General features: G+C 42.9%; 1 protein-coding gene and 1 long non-coding RNA gene across 6 annotated transcripts; one reads left to right on the top strand and one right to left on the bottom strand.

Moving 5' to 3' along the window:
- Window positions 1-3,363: 3,363 nt before the first annotated feature.
- On the top strand, window positions 3,364-5,526 carry LOC140223541 (uncharacterized). 5 transcript variants are annotated; one of them, XR_011898880.1, is made up of 3 exons: window positions 3,492-3,774; window positions 3,867-3,971; window positions 4,688-5,526. It is a non-coding gene; the product is annotated as an uncharacterized lncRNA (long non-coding RNA). The 5 variants fall into 5 exon arrangements; XR_011898878.1 differs by having other exon boundaries at window positions 3,364-3,770; window positions 3,867-5,526; XR_011898881.1 differs by having other exon boundaries at window positions 3,364-3,774; window positions 3,881-5,526.
- Window positions 5,527-6,501: 975 nt separating this feature from the next.
- On the bottom strand, window positions 6,502-13,791 carry LOC117852428 (aminopeptidase M1-A). The gene is made up of 19 exons (XM_034734528.2): window positions 13,431-13,791; window positions 12,387-12,532; window positions 12,205-12,307; window positions 11,656-11,842; window positions 11,462-11,555; window positions 10,686-10,839; window positions 10,293-10,397; window positions 10,095-10,211; window positions 9,271-9,384; window positions 8,661-8,843; window positions 8,243-8,522; window positions 8,038-8,159; window positions 7,862-7,959; window positions 7,608-7,785; window positions 7,399-7,513; window positions 7,253-7,320; window positions 7,048-7,125; window positions 6,886-6,960; window positions 6,502-6,799 (listed from the first exon to the last, which is right to left on the bottom strand). The coding sequence occupies exons 1-19, from the start codon at window positions 13,671-13,673 to the stop codon at window positions 6,617-6,619; spliced, it is 2,643 nt and encodes an 880-aa protein (XP_034590419.1). The 5' UTR covers window positions 13,674-13,791; the 3' UTR covers window positions 6,502-6,616.
- Window positions 13,792-15,379: the final 1,588 nt, after the last annotated feature.

The raw sequence follows: 15,379 nt of genomic DNA, 5'->3' as shown, positions 1-15,379 counted from the left end.
ATGGGTTGCCTCCGGGCTCGGTCTGGAAAAATCCGCTGCTGTCTTTGCTTGTTCAGATCCTTAACTCGGATGATGAAATGATCATGGGCAGCAGCATCTGATGATGGGACCTAACATAGTTTTCGGTCAACCAGAAGAGATTGTTAGCGTGTAGATAAGGGGGAGCATACAAAGGGAAACTCAAGGTGTGCATGTATGTAAAATGGTAAATGCAAATATCCTTTTACTGTAACATCAGCCTCAAGTTTTCATCTATGGTTTGCCTCATTCTTTTCAAACACACGCGATTCCTGAAGATTTTTTTTTTCAACTTGCTTTTACCTCTATCTCGGCTGCATGATGATAACAATAAGAGCATTTTCACTCTAACGGACCAACCACTAGCCAAGCTAGCAAGATCTGGACACCCGCAAGCACCCTCCCCAGCCAGTTTCATTTTGCAATGCATAACGTTCGGCAGGTATGAGATTCGCAACCCATCTCAATAACGCGACAGAATTACCAGAACAAACACGAAAAAGAAAAACAAGTGACCCCTTGAGTCCTCCTCATCAAGCAGGCACGTACTATGACAATTGATCGAATCAACTAGTAACAAAAGAGTGGATCGTCAAACAAACGCAATATTTTTTTCACGACCGTGCCTTGGCACGTATTTTATTAAGAGGAGAAGTAGCAGGTTACATGGCTGTGCTGTGTCATCTAGGAACGATGACCTGCTTTACAAATGAAAAATTAAGGGAAGATTACATTGGCCCCATTTTGCGACCCAACTACCAGGTTAATGCCCGTGTTATGAGGAGCTGCAGCGAACGTGCTAGGCATTGAAAACGAGCTGCTACGCAGGTATATGCATCTTCGAGAATCATCTGTACCATTAGCGTCGCCGTCTTGTCCACTCTATTGAAGAAGGTTCGTGCGTTACGTTCAAGCCAGATGAATCAAGGAATCAAGATCAGCAAAGAGTCAAAGGTTTTCCTGGCCGTCTTGTCGCTGATGAGAAGATGGAAGCAAAATCCCTAATCCCCCACGGTCTCGGCACCAACCAGTCCCCTCTGAGCTGCAATTCGGAGAGCGTCCAACATCGCGCACCTATCCCCTTGCCACTCACCCCAATCCATCATCGACCTCCTCTCACATTGGGCGTCGCGGCGTTGATGTGCGTACCGGGGAATCCCCCGGGGGAAGGGGGCGAGCGGGGGCTGCAGGGGAGGGGATGGCTTACAGGGAGGCGGAGCGGTGCGAGGCGGCGCACACGTTGACGCTTGACGGCATGCTCCGGCTTCTTCATAGTTCATAGGCGCGGCCAGCATGCTCCGCCATCGGCGTTGAACGCGCCCGGGGAGAAGCCGCTCATTGGACCCACGCCCCTGCTCCCAGCATCGGGCATTCCGAAAGGCCAAAGCGACACTCCCCCGCATGCAGCGGCGGGGGAGATGGCTGCGGCCGCCGGCCGGCGACGGTCGCGTGCTCGGCAACGGCCCGACGCTTCACCCGCCACCGAGGCCACTACTACACAGTGGGAGATGCGGCTTCCATGTCATTTACGGTAAACATATTAAACAAGTCACTGATTATATTGCACATGTGATGAAAAACATCTTGTCACCTGAAGCATTTATATGCGCCATCAAGAAGTCAGTCGAGGTTTGATTGCCCTATGTGCTACTAATTAGCACGGGGATCAGTACATGCATGTCCTCACCTGCATGCAAACACATGCATGGGAGGCTCGGTTTTTTTTTCTTTCCACATTCATTTGTTTTTATTTTTTATTTCTAGATCTTATATATATATATATATATATATTCTATTTTAATTGGTATGCATATACTTTACTCTTTATATCAAAGTTATTTCATCTTCTTTTTTTTCTTTTCATTAATTCCTTCTAATTCTCTCGCATATCTTTATTTCCTTGATTAAGGCTAACTTGGTTTATTTTATTTTCTTGCTAAGGCTTAATTGGCCTTTTCTTTCTTTGTGTTGGTTCATTTTTCTATTTCTTTCTATTTAATATTTTCCCTTTTAATTATTTTTCTAGATATATATTATTTTCTTTTTCACTTTCTTTTTGATTATTCTAATTCTTATGTATATATTCTTCTTTCTTTAGATGGTTCATATCATAAATCTTTGTATTTATATTAACAAACACATAACCAACTTTTCCCATGATGAAATTATTTAGAAGAGAAATTCAATGTTAAACTATAATTTTATTTTATTTTCTTCTCCTTTGTTTTGTTTCTTGTGGTGCTTTTTTCTATTTATTTGTATACTATTTCTTTATCTTTTTTTCATTTGGTATATTATAGTTTCATTTTCTTTTTTATCTTTTTAGTTTCATGACGGTTTCTTCCATTATTTTTCTATTTTAATAGATGAAAATAATGTTATATGTCAGTATTATTTTGTTCATAGCGTATAATTTTCTGCTAAGTGAGTTTATATAATTTGTTCTAAGTGTATGCATACTTGTTCCATGGGTTCTGCAATTTATTCGAGGTATATAGATCTTTTGTTCCGTGAGTGAATATAATATGTTCTATGTGTACAACTATCTTGTTCCGTGAGTTTGTATAATTTGTTCCATGTGTTGACATTTTTATTCTCTGAGTACATATAATTTGTTCCATGCGTATATATGTTTTGCTCCTTGAATTGTACATATCTCAGATTTTTTTGAAAATGATTAAAAAATAGTGATGAATAAAATTCGTTCAAATATAATTAAGTGGGGCCTTGTTTGAAGGTTTTGTTTTTAAAAATACAGTGGTGCAATCGGAATTTAATTTGGATGTTTCGTTTGAGATTTATAATTTTTTAGTGTGAAACTTTTCTTTGCATGTGGAATGACTTCATCAATCACATGCAAACAATTTTGCTAACACTTTTGCATGTGTGTAGCAGCTTTTTAATCAAATGTTCATGATGCTCAATTTTTTTCACATTATACCATTTTTCCCTCATGTTTAATGTTTAATGTTTTGTTCACATAAAATAGTTATTTGTTCATAGTGTTCAAGCATTTATTCGCAGTAGTCATGACTAATTAATCCGTATCTAAAAATATTTTTAAAAATATTCTTGAAACATTGTCAAGTGAGTCTTTGTTTTCAAGATCTTGTTATAAAAAAATTTAATGATGCAATCAAAATTTAATTTGAATAATTAGTTTAAGATTTATAGTTTTTTAATTCCAGTTTTGAATGCTCATGGGATGATGTCATCAATTATGTGTTTCTTGCATGCATACAGATTTTGTAGAAGTTGTCATGCAGAAACAACCGAAACGCAGAAACAGTCCAGTCAATACCATTTTTCGTTATTGGGCTGAAAAGGGGATCCACTAACTCAAACTCAAGAAAGATGTGCTAATTAGAAGGTGACAAACGTAGATTTGTCACCTCCGACAACGTATAACCGCACCCCTTATCTATAGTTAATATAATAGGCAGGTCATTGAGGCTTCGTTTGGCAACCCTGGGTTCAGCGTGGATTGGGGCCGAAACCACCCCCCACCCAGGGGAGCAGACTCACGCCGGGTTGAGCTCCCCCTCCTGATCCAAAAAGGTTGTATTTGGCTGCGGCGGGGTTGGATTCAACCCAACCCGATCCTCACCAATCCACGCGTGTATCCAGCCTCCCCACCGCACACCGGGAACGAGACGACTCGCTCGCGAGCGCTCTGCTTCAGCAAAGGCACCGCCGCCGCCGGGGCGGTCACCTCTCCCTCGCCGCACTGACGGCGTGCCCGACGGCAGCGGGCAAGTGCGCCTCCTCCTGCTCCTCTCCCTCCATCTCCTCCTCCGCTTCATCCCCTTCCCGTTCCCCTTCTCCTCATTCCCTTTTTTTCTTGTTAGGGTTCGTCAGGCAGCGGCGTTGACTGCTGCTACTCCCGCACCGGCCTTGATTCGGACTGCGGCAGCTCCTCAGTGCATATCCCCCCACCCCTCCCTCTCCTCTTGGTAGGTAAATCCCATGTTCCTGTGCGGTGCTAGATCCGCGAGGAGACAGGAGAGGGTTCTTGCTAATTTCTATTCGTGTAGCTGTTTATTCGTGTACTGCATAGTTGTGTAGTTATTTCAATGCTCAAGCAAGCAAAACAAAATTTGAGAAGTCCTGATAGGTACTGAGATCAACTATCCTTGAGCAAACATATTGAAACACACTCATTTCATAGAAAAATCCCTTGTGTGGTTGTTTTTTTAAGATTCTATAGCTTAATCGCATCAGCTTAATCTCATTTGTCCCCTTTGAATCGGCATGTGTATCTTTAATTCATCATATATGATTTATTGGAACATAGTTTCTATGATACTTCTGTTCTTTAACTACGAAATTTGTTGGATGGCGGTAACAGGAATTGATTTGTGCCTAAATCTAATGAGGATCTCGTCTTGAAAGTTTATCTGTACTAGCTAATTCAAGACCCATTCAAGATGGCATTAACATATTAACTATAGTTACGTAAGCACAAACACAATGGAGAGTCAGACCAATGATGCCTATCCCTTTTGCTAATATTGCTTGTCTCCTTTTCCACCTTATTTCTTGTGGTTTCTTAGTAATACTTCTAAATAGGTGCTTCTAGCACTTCCACTTGATCACATGTTCTCTTCTAATTCCAGCATTTCAGGTAGATTAGCAACTTTATTTTTAACTGAATACTGCTCTATTCCAGGGCAGCGGGTGCACCAGGGGTCCTCATCACCATGCTGTCCAGAAGAATTACCTGCAGATTGTAAGAGCTTTATTTATTGCTAGTTGTGCTTGTGCATCCTGTAGTTTTTGTTGTCATGGCTTCTACTTCTAGCATTAAAATCACAAGCACCCAATGTTACCAGAAATTACAGTTATGTGGCTGCCCATGTTGTTTTCAAAGTTAATTTTTGAGCTATTAGTGGCAAGGTACCATTTTCTATGAGCTTTTCTATTCTATTCTATATATTCCTGCTTTTGGTTTTCTTCACAAACTTATGTGAAATGTGCATGCTCTTAGTTATAAAATACATACTATTTATTTTGTAGAAAAATGGATTCAACAGTGGAGGATCTAGTTAGGAAGAGGAGGAAGGATGATGATGAAATAATGCTCATTATCTTATTACCTGCCATGTACCTTTTAAGTTATCAATGGAGGGAGGGAAAAGTGAGCTAGGCACTGTAATCCGCTGATCCTACAGACTCTCTGTGCAGTTTTGTGGAGGTACGGTGGGTCCCTAAATAGCATAGTGTAAATGGTCTAAAAAAAACTAGCATAGTGTAAATTCGACGGTCCTACTGATGCATGTTTCTGTTACTATGTACTCAACTTTAAATCTGTGAAAGATATACGTTGAAGTTGAAAACCTGTGGAAGATGATTGTGAAAGCTATCATACTCTAGAGAAGTGGGTTAGATGTACTGATTTCAAGACCGGCAGCTATGATTTTTTCCAATATACGATCTAGCTTGCAACTTTATGTAAGCTGTACTGTTACGTCTGAACATTCTGCTATGAGAGGTTGTCCTATTCTGCTATCATGTTTAGATCAAGTTTTCTTCTGTTTGAAATGGAGTCATACACATTGCATTTTGACGTGCGGTTTTCAAGTTTTCTGATTATCTATGATTTTTATTAAAAAAATTGTGATATGTTTTTGAATTTTTGTTCTCATTAGTTTTAACCTTTTTTTCTTTCATATTTCTTGGCGTAGAGGTATCGAATCACAGCTTCCTTTCTTGCATGGCGTACGTACATAGCGATCTCATGGGTCAACCCACGTCAATCCAAACCATCCCAAATGATATAATTATATGCCAGGGGTTAAACCTCCGGTCAGGGAGGGATTCGGTGGGAGGAGGGGTTCCACCCAATCAATCTGTTTCACACGTGATTTGTGCCCCACAGCTGCCAAACGAAGCCTAAGTGGGTTCTGAGTAAATGACAACCTTCACTCCTTGAGTGATATGTGGCCATAAAATAATAGGCTGACATATCTATCCAGAGTTGTGCCTCAATTCTGGTTTCTGGATACACTCGATGCATTCAGCGCATTTAAACCATAATTCAGGCGTGAAATGCAGCTGCTGTGAAGGCATACAGAATGCCTTTCGCCAAAATGACTTAAAAAAACAGCCGAGATTCATTCAGCGCATTTCATCTAGAATTCACATCGGATGTTTGATACTAATTAAGAGTATTAAACATAGGCTAATTACAAAACTAATTGCACAGATGGAGTCTAATTCACGAGACGAATTTATTAAGCCTAATTAGTCCATAATTTGACAATGTGGTGCTACAATGACCATTTGCTAATGATAGATTAATTAGGCTTAATAGATTCGTCTCGCGAATTAGCACAGGATTCTGCAATTAGTTTTATAATTAGCTCATGTTTAGTCCTAATTAGTATCCGAACATCCGATGTGACACTGCTAAATTTTAGCACCCAAATACCCCCTTAAAAAAACAGTTCGCAGCAATCAACGCAGAAGGCGGACAAGAAGCAATAAGTCGAATCAGTAGCCCTTTATTAATCCATTCTATCAATCCACTTCTGAATCCGACAACTTACATCCCCGTCGACACTACAAGGGCACAGAAAAGGAAAGTGGCCATCTTGCCTCAGTTCTTGTGAGCGAGCGCCTTGATGACATTGCTGAGGTCGGCCTCGCCCTTGATGCTCTTGACCCACTGGGCATTGATCCTCACTCTCTCGATGCTCTGCTTAACAGTCCTGGCGATGCTCGCCTTGGTTCTGCTCTTGAAAAACTCCTCCGCCTCATCACCCTTTTCATCAGTGGCAAGCTGAAACAATGTTTCGCGATGTGTCAGAACGCTAATGCGGATGGGCTTACAAGAGAGATGAGCTGCAGGTAGATTATCCAGCGTACCGGTGAGACAGTTATGTTGACGAAGTAGGTGAGCAGAGTTCCAGAGTAAGCTCCCAATATGTAGTCCCAATTTTCCTGAAATCATAGTCGTCATGGAGTTAGCATATAGGACAAAAAAAGTTGCAAAGCTAACCATGGAAAAATAAGGACGTCGGTGAGTACCTTCAGCCATTGCCATGCCACCTCGTGTGCCCCTGAACACACCCCTCTAAGCAAAAATATCGCGTCCTGATTCCTTACCTGCGTGTGCCAATACACCATGAGTTATTCCGGTAAAGATGAAACAAAGTTTAGCCATGTCATGTGGAACACACAGGGCCATGTCACTGATGAAATATTAGACCAAAAAAGAAGAATAATCACATGCCTCAGGCGATAGTATGAAGTCCAATGCTTCACGAACAACAACAGGGTCAGGGCATGATGCCAAAGAACCTACAAGGAAGAGCGTCAGAAACTTAGGGAGGTCCAAAAACTACAAGCTCACTTTCAAATGGTATAAGAAAACCCTACCTAACACGCGAACTTTCTCCTGGCTTAGATCACTTTCTCTGTATACCTTCAAGAGTGATTCATAGCCAGTCTTGTTCGATTTGTTCACTGTCTGCATCAAAGCAACATATGCAGCCTACAAAACAAAACAGGATCAATAAGCAGACTGGACCTTTTCGCAGTTAGCTATGAATAGTTAAATACAACTTAAATTCCGTTAAGATGCTAACCTTTCGAACATCTGGAGGGAGGAGTGGTGTCTCTCTGTCTTCGAGATAGACATTAAATCTACGAACAGCTTCATTTATGGTAGCCTCATGGCCGAGTTCTGCAAGAGCAGTTAAGAGGGTACCTCTTAACAAAGCATTCAGGTGGCCCTCACCACTCTTAGCATCCCAGCCAAGTTTCCTGCAAATGATTTCTGACATGTTAGGCAAGATCTCAAGTATAAAATGTTTTTCCAGTAATAGAGCAATATACTTACTGCGCAAACGGCTCGAGGAAGTCAATTAGGAACTTCTTCAGATTACCCAATTCCTCTGGAGCAGCAACAGCAATCATCTCGGCAATGTTCAGACTTGTCTATAGAGCCAAATAGTTTAAATTGCTTAGAAAAAAATCCAAGTATATGAAAGGACTTTTCAAGTAGAAAGAACATACCGTGATTACGTGTGCAAGCACAGTATACTCAGTCTCATCCTTGAACGCAGCAATCAAATGCAGCAAGGAGACTAGCTTTTGTTTGCCAGCCATACAGAGAGCATAAGCATCATCAAGTACACCTGTATTAAACAATAACAATGTAAGAACATGTGGATGGGGTAAGACCAATACAATTGAAAAAAAAGATATTGAGAGAATTTACCATATCTGTCTGCTGCACTCAATTTATTGGTTTCAATTGCATATCGAAGTCGGGATGCAAGTTCCTCATCATAGCTCACTCTGTAGAAGCTGGTCTGGTTGACATTAAGTTTAATCCAGAAGTCGTCTTTCTGTTTGCATTCCATGAGCCCGCACAGACCAAAATCTTCTTGTTTCCCATGAAAAAGGAATTTCTCTTGGCGTGAGTATGAACAGCAACATAGTGTGATAGGAACCACCCATTGCCCAACTCCTGTGGACCCACTTGAAAGAAACTGTGTCTGCAAGAAACAAGAGCAGAAGGTTTTCAGAAAGCCTCTAACCAATAACTAAATTTGATCTTATAAATTGAGAAAAGAACTTGCAAAGTTTACATGATTATGCAGACAAGTCTCCAGAAAAATTAGCCTACAACATACCTGCTCCAGCTGTAACTTTCCATCCTTGAATTTCACACTGACAACAGGATAACCTTGCTGTTTTGTCCATGAATGCATTAATGTTCTAACTGGTTCACCAGACCCCTCTTCAAGGGCAGCCCACAAATCTTCTGTCTTTGCATTTGAATACGCAAATCTTTTGATGTATGCAGCCAAAGATTTCTAGCAAAAAGAACAAAGGGGTAGCTTCTGGTTACCACTGAAAAGATATTTCCATTGATATTTTCAACAAAAAAAAAGTCTCATTGACAAGTGACAACCAATTAAAAAGCTATTTGCATTTTCCAACAAATGTGTTCTCAAAGAATAACATTAATGCAATTAAGACTATGTCTAGCATGTCGCCCAATTGTCAAAGTATATAAAGTAAGAGAAAACATATTGAACTCTTAACAAAGCTCATGTGCAGGGGGCCGATGATTGCTTCCATTATCTAAAAAAAAAAAGCTAAGCTGCATTTCAAAAGTAAACTAACCATAGAGCCAGGTCACATTATGTTTCAACCACATAACAATTACCATATCATTGCTTCAAACTGTACAATTTTTTGAGGAAAAAAGGAAGAGAGTAATGAATAAGCAAACCAAACCTGAAAGACCTCAGCCCCAAGATAGCTTTGCAGCATCCGGATGACAGAAGCTCCTTTCCTATAGCTTATAGCGTCAAATATCTCATCTATTTCATCAACATGATTTATGTCCACCTGAAAATAATAGATTTGTAAGCCATGTGATAAATGCAGCAGATATCTAAGGCAAATTTTAAACATGCATTGATTGTGCCATTTAGAGTGTGATCGCTGTTTAGTAGTGTGCCCCAAGTCTGCACAAATAACGGTTATCAACTTTCAGAACAACTGTAACACCATAACACACTTTCCAAAAAATACTAGAAATGTAGGAACCTGTTGAGTTTTTTTATTTTCATTCTCAAATCTCCAGTCAAATCAGATTGTTTTGACTGGTTATAAATATGCTATTGCCACATGAAAATTCCACTTGCATGCTGCATACAGATACAGGCATCAAAATTTGCCATTATACAACCATATATGATATCCCCCTTAATATGTTGCTAATATACATATATAACAACCAAAATTAAACTAAATTATGCTAGAGTCTAGCAGGTACCAGGTTAACCACATTTCAAAACTTCCATATAACATTAACTTTTTTGGGTGTATCCCAACTTCAGTCCCAATTGTCATCTTTTGTTTTGCCACTAAAGGTGTAGGGAATATAAGGTCAATCGTATTGATTTTCTAGACTGGTCAAATTAGATAAGCATTCAAGCAATCGAACCCTCAAATTCATGTATCAGACCTCCAAATTCACTTAGAATGTAATACTCTGCAAAATCCCACAAGATAGTCATAGCATTGCACATAAGGAGTAATAGAACTTTTGTTACCTCAATTGGATGTGATCCTGCAAGAGCATCCAACTTAAAACCTGTTGTAGATTCCTCCAGAAATTGAGTCCAAACATTCCATTCAGGAAAGAACTGATCTGCAGCTAAGTAAGACACCTGCAGTGGGGGGAAAAGCATCATATGGGCAACATACAAATATGGAGCTTTTCAACTACTACATTTGTTCTAGTTTATTACCCATGTTGCAAAACCCTCATTAAGCCACAGGTGTGTCCACCACTCCATTGTCACAAGATTTCCAAACCATTGATGAGCTAATTCATGTGCTACAACAACTGCAACCTGCAGAGAGGATAGACAAGAATGGAAAAAAAAATGTTAGGTTGGTGTGACAGCACATGACAATCAAATAGCTACTGCATTTCTGAATCAAACCACTACAAAATATTATAACAGCCTTCTGCAGTAATTGCTATTAAATTGGTTGGTAAAATATATTAGTTGCATAATCAAGTTCAGCATTGCCCACTATGGCCAATTCAAATGGGTTGATGTGTCATGAAAAATGCCTAATTACGACGGTGGACCATATTACCAGGAAAGTACAAACAATTGAGACTAGTGCCCAACCCGTTGTTTATTCGCAGCTGCAGAGTGTTTCTCATCAAATAGCAACGCTGTTTCACGGTATGTAACCAAGCCATAGTTCTCCATTGCTCCGGATGCAAAATCAGGAATAGCAATCATGTCCATTTTGGGAAGAGGGTATGGCACAGCAAAATACCTGCCAACATAGAGAATTCATCATCAGCTGAAACCATAAAGAGAGCTTCAGTTGTGTGACAGTAAACAAGCAGAGGATAAGACGTGGATGCCTCAAAAGATCATCAAATTTACGGAGTCTGATGTACTTTGAAAGGTTTTGGAAGGGGCATAACATTGACATATCATGATCAAAGCACAAAACATCTTTGAAAGGTTTTGGAAGGGGCATAACGCTAATGATCAAAGCACAAAACATCTTCTACAAATTTGGGAAGGCCTTAATCCACGGATCCCATTTTGGGAAGGTCAATAATATTGCAACATTGCATGATCAATACTGGAACATGTAAATGCCCGCTCTAAAATCCATCACATCCAGAAATGAGCTGAGCCATGATGCAACTATACTTGATATCAAGAAATAAAACCTTCAATGGAATGCATTCGCAATTTCACATACATGCCCAGAATGTAATAAAACCAATCAACCTATAGAACATAATTATTTGCATGTTGGTCAGGATCAGTATCAAAATTCCAAAATAACATTATCAGACTAAAGAAACTATGCATCTCATGAGCACTGCAACAAAAATGTAGGCTATCTTTCCAATAAATAACAAGGATTGTAAGAAAATTACTCCTTGAAGAGGACCAATGTCTTCAGGGCAACCTCTAGAGCAAATTTTCCCTGGGCACTCTTACCCACTTGTGTGTAAACACGGACCCTAGTACCTGCAAAGGAATGTGGAGATTAGTCAACTTTTAAGGCATGAACCAACTTAAGATGAAAGATAAAGAGATGAATGTTAATGTGACAATGAAGTTACAGTACCATCTGTGGTGAAAGCTTCCACGTAGTCAAAAATGCCAACAATAACAGCCACTAGGTATGTTGACATTATTGGAGATTCTTGGAAATAGACTACTTTGGTAGGACCATTGACCTTCTCTTCAATTACTGGCATATTTGACAAAGCAACAGTCTCAGAAGGAACTTCTAGAGTAATTTTGAATACAGCCTGCAGGGAGGAAGAAATGATTACACATAAAATAATGTTTGCCATGTAATACAAAGCCATGAAAGTTCCTTCTGTGCCAATTACACATAGACTCGATGAAGGGACAACTACAAGGAATATCAATCTGCATAAGCAGATATATGACTATGCAGAGAATAGATTTTGTTTCAACCTTTTGTGCTTAACACTACGATGCATTGAGCTTGTTCATAATTTCCATGCAAGGCTATATACACATCTTCCCCATGCAACGGAACCAAAAGAAAACATAAGGTAACACCGGAATAAGAGAGAAAAAGAAGCAGGGAACCTTGAATGGGGCTTATGGAATGCAATGCAAGTAAAAGATCAAAGCAGTATACCTTGAAAGCAGGCTCATCCCAACACGGGAAGCAGCGCCTTGCATCAGCGGGCTCAAACTGTGTTACAGCCATGTTCTTCTTCTCCCCATTGAGCTCGTACACACTATAAACAAAAAAAAAATCGCTGTGAATATGTTGCTACATTTATAAAATTATAAAGTTAACACTACAAAAACAATTACCTTCTGTAGAATCCGTGCATCTTATCATTCAGAGTGCCCTTGAATGCAATGTTCAAAGTTCCCTCCCCAACAGGAAGCGCCTCACTGAAGCAAATAATCAGGATCTCATCTTCCGGCACGTTGGTGACCTCCACGGGTTGCAGCACCTGATGCAGGTGACAACACAAATACGCGATTAATAGCAACTACAGAGGAAAGTGCTGGGGAATTGTAGGAAAAATGCAACCCCGAGTAAATCCAAAAAATTCTGATCACAGAACCACAATGTTGCAAATAGCCCGCTATAGCTTTTTAAGACAGATGCCCGACGATATTGCAAATACTACCGCTAATGCTGCTAACTCCGCTAAAGTGTGAAATAGCCCCGCTAAATTCAATAGTCTAGCACCGCTAACAGCGCTATGGTTGATCTACGAACTTATATACTTGTGATTTATGAACTACGAGTTATGATTTATGACTTGTCTTGTGAGTTGTGACTTATTTGCTTATGTTTGAACTTATGCCTGCATATACTTATGAAATATGAACTGAAATTCATGAAATTAATAATGTTTAAGTCTAAATCTTGCTAGTTTTTTGCATACAGCTAAAGGTCGTAGCTTCCGCTATAGCTGCGCTATAATGTCTATTGCTTTTTCGGGAGCACTCCGCTAAATTCTATAGCCCGCAATTTGCAACATTGCGGAACCATGAAGTTCAACGAACTGACGAGCTACAGCACTAATAACTACAAGCTTGGATCACACAACTACCCATGTGTCCGATTTAATTTCTACGCTTCTGAAGACATCGATCCGGTTCCCTCGATTGGTACACAATGCTGGACCCGAAGTTCGCCCGAATAGATCAAAAGTTTAAGCGAATGGTAGCATAGCAGGTGCCTTCTCATAACCCTAGCAGACAGCTCAAATCCCCCGCATCTAAACCCCTAAACACCCAATCCGGCACGAGCAGATCAAGCGCTCGCCTCCCACCCACACACGCCCGCCCGTCACGAGGACAAGCACACCCGGTCCCGGAGCAAGCAAGCGATTAGTTTACATGGCCGGATCCCCGCGACGCGAAGCTGACGCCCCCGGGCGCGACGTCGAGTTCGGCGGCGTTGAGCACGAGGAAGCGCGTGGGCGCGGTCACGTCGAGGCCCACCGCCACGGAGCCGGCGAAGGCGCAGGCGGCGAGGTCGGGCGCGAGGCTCAGGTCGTAGCGCCGCGGCGCCGCGAAGCCGGGCAGCCGCGCCTGGCCCCTGAACTGCTCGGCGGTCTGCTCCGCCGCCGCCGCCGCCATCGCTGGATTGAACTGGATGGGTGCGGCCGGGAGGAGGAAGAGTTTGCGAAACCTCGCGGACTTCGGAGGGGGAAGGAGGAGGGAGCGAGCGCTCGATGCGATGATTAGCGGAGGTGGGAGGGGGTTGGGCTTTGGGCGAGGGAAGATGTAAAAAAGAAGGGAAGGGGTTAAGCTGCTTTACGATTCGCAACGCCGATTCCTCCGGCGGGGATCACGCGGAGGAGAGTTTGTTCGTCACGGGGTTGGTGGGCCCCGCCGCTGGCGTTACCCGTAACGGACGCGTCGCGGCGGGGAGAGAGAGAGAGAGAGTAGAGCGGGCACGGCACCGGTACGGCTGAGCGGCGCACGATTTTCCTGTGGATTGATTTGAGATTTGAGTTGGAACTCGGATCTCTTGCGAGGGATTTTTCTTCCCGTGGATTTATGGTTTGCGGCAGATTTGTTTCGCTTAAAACGGATATCTGTAAACAGCTTCTTTTTTTCTCGAACAACAGATCTGTAATAAACAACAAGCCGTGCAACAAATGCTCTCCGATCTCCTATCCTATCCACGAGCCGTCCTGCCACGAATTACAGATAAGTTTTCAAGGACACGCAAACATAATTTACTATGGCTCATCTTTTAGATGCATTGGCCACTCAGCATGTTTTGTGCAAAATAACAAAAACAAAGAGATGTTTGAGCGGAATCGGATGCGCCGTGCGCGACAACTCTACTCAGCATGCCGTGCAAAGTGTTCATGGCACTAAGCGGATTCTGATCCACTGAGTTGTTTGCCACTCTTTTTTGGTCAGGCGCTGGCACACCTGGCAGAAAAAAACTTCGGCCACGTCGCCTACAGTACAGCATGCTCCACCGGTGGGACGTGTTTTTTTCTAGGGCTGAAATGTTTTTCGCACCTGCCCCTTTCAGGTGTAACATTTTTCACTTATTACAGCTTCGAGTATGTGCAAATGTTCCGCTAGTAGAAGAAAGTGTTCATGAGAAAAATATTCTAGCAATAAAAAAAAAGAAATGTTGTAATTGCAATTGTTTAAGGCCATGTTTGGTATGGCTCCAACTCCGGGTGGAGCTGCTCCACTCCAGAACTCCACATGGAGCCAGCTCCGCTCCAAAACTCCAGAACAAAAATGGGGTGTTTGGCTAGATGGGTGCTCTTAGCTCCAAAAAAGATCGATTTCAGTGTGGATTGCCATTGTTGCCCCCCAATTAAGGCCCCACTTGTCATCCTCTCTATCCTATCTTCTTCTTCCCCTTTTTCCACTACACTGTGCCGCACACGGGAGACCCTCCACGGGCGGCGGGGTGGGCGGCGACGGGCGCGATGACGGGCGGCGATGGGCGACGGGCGGTGATGGGCGACGGGCGGTGACGGGCGGCGGACGGCGGGGCCGGCCGGCCACAGGGGCGGCCACGGGCGGGGCTCTGGCGGCGAGTGGGGCTCGGGAGAATAGACGGGCAGCGGGCGGCGACGGGCGACGGGCGTGGCGGGCGGTGACGGGCGGCGACGGGCAACGACGGGCGGCGACGGGCGACGGGGGGCGGCGGCGGGCGGCGGGCGGCGACGGGCAGCGGGCGGCGGCGGGCGGCGACGGGCAGCGGGCGGCGGCGGGCGGCGGGCGGCGACGGGCAGCGGGCGGCGGCGGGCGGCGGGCGGCGACGGGCAGCGGGCGGCGGCGGGCGGCGGGCGGCGACGGGCAGCGGG

Source organism: Setaria viridis, chromosome 1, assembly GCF_005286985.2.
Source record: "Setaria viridis chromosome 1, Setaria_viridis_v4.0, whole genome shotgun sequence".
In the NCBI taxonomy this organism is placed as follows: Eukaryota; Viridiplantae; Streptophyta; class Magnoliopsida; order Poales; family Poaceae; genus Setaria; species Setaria viridis.
The sequence above is the reverse complement of the archived record's forward strand: the minus strand, read 5'-3'. Positions and strand labels throughout refer to the sequence as shown.

Excerpts from the sequence above, each read along its gene's own strand:
- LOC117852428 (XM_034734528.2), bottom strand. The coding sequence starts at position 13,673 with ATGGCGGCGGCGGCGGCGGAGCAGACCGCCGAGCAGTTCAGGGGCCAG. Across the intron at positions 10,212-10,292 it reads ATGAGGGTTTTGCAACATGG|GTGTCTTACTTAGCTGCAGA; the intron begins GTAATAAACTAG and ends CCCCCACTGCAG. Across the intron at positions 7,960-8,037 it reads TGCTTGCACACGTAATCACG|ACAAGTCTGAACATTGCCGA; the intron begins GTATGTTCTTTC and ends TTGGCTCTATAG.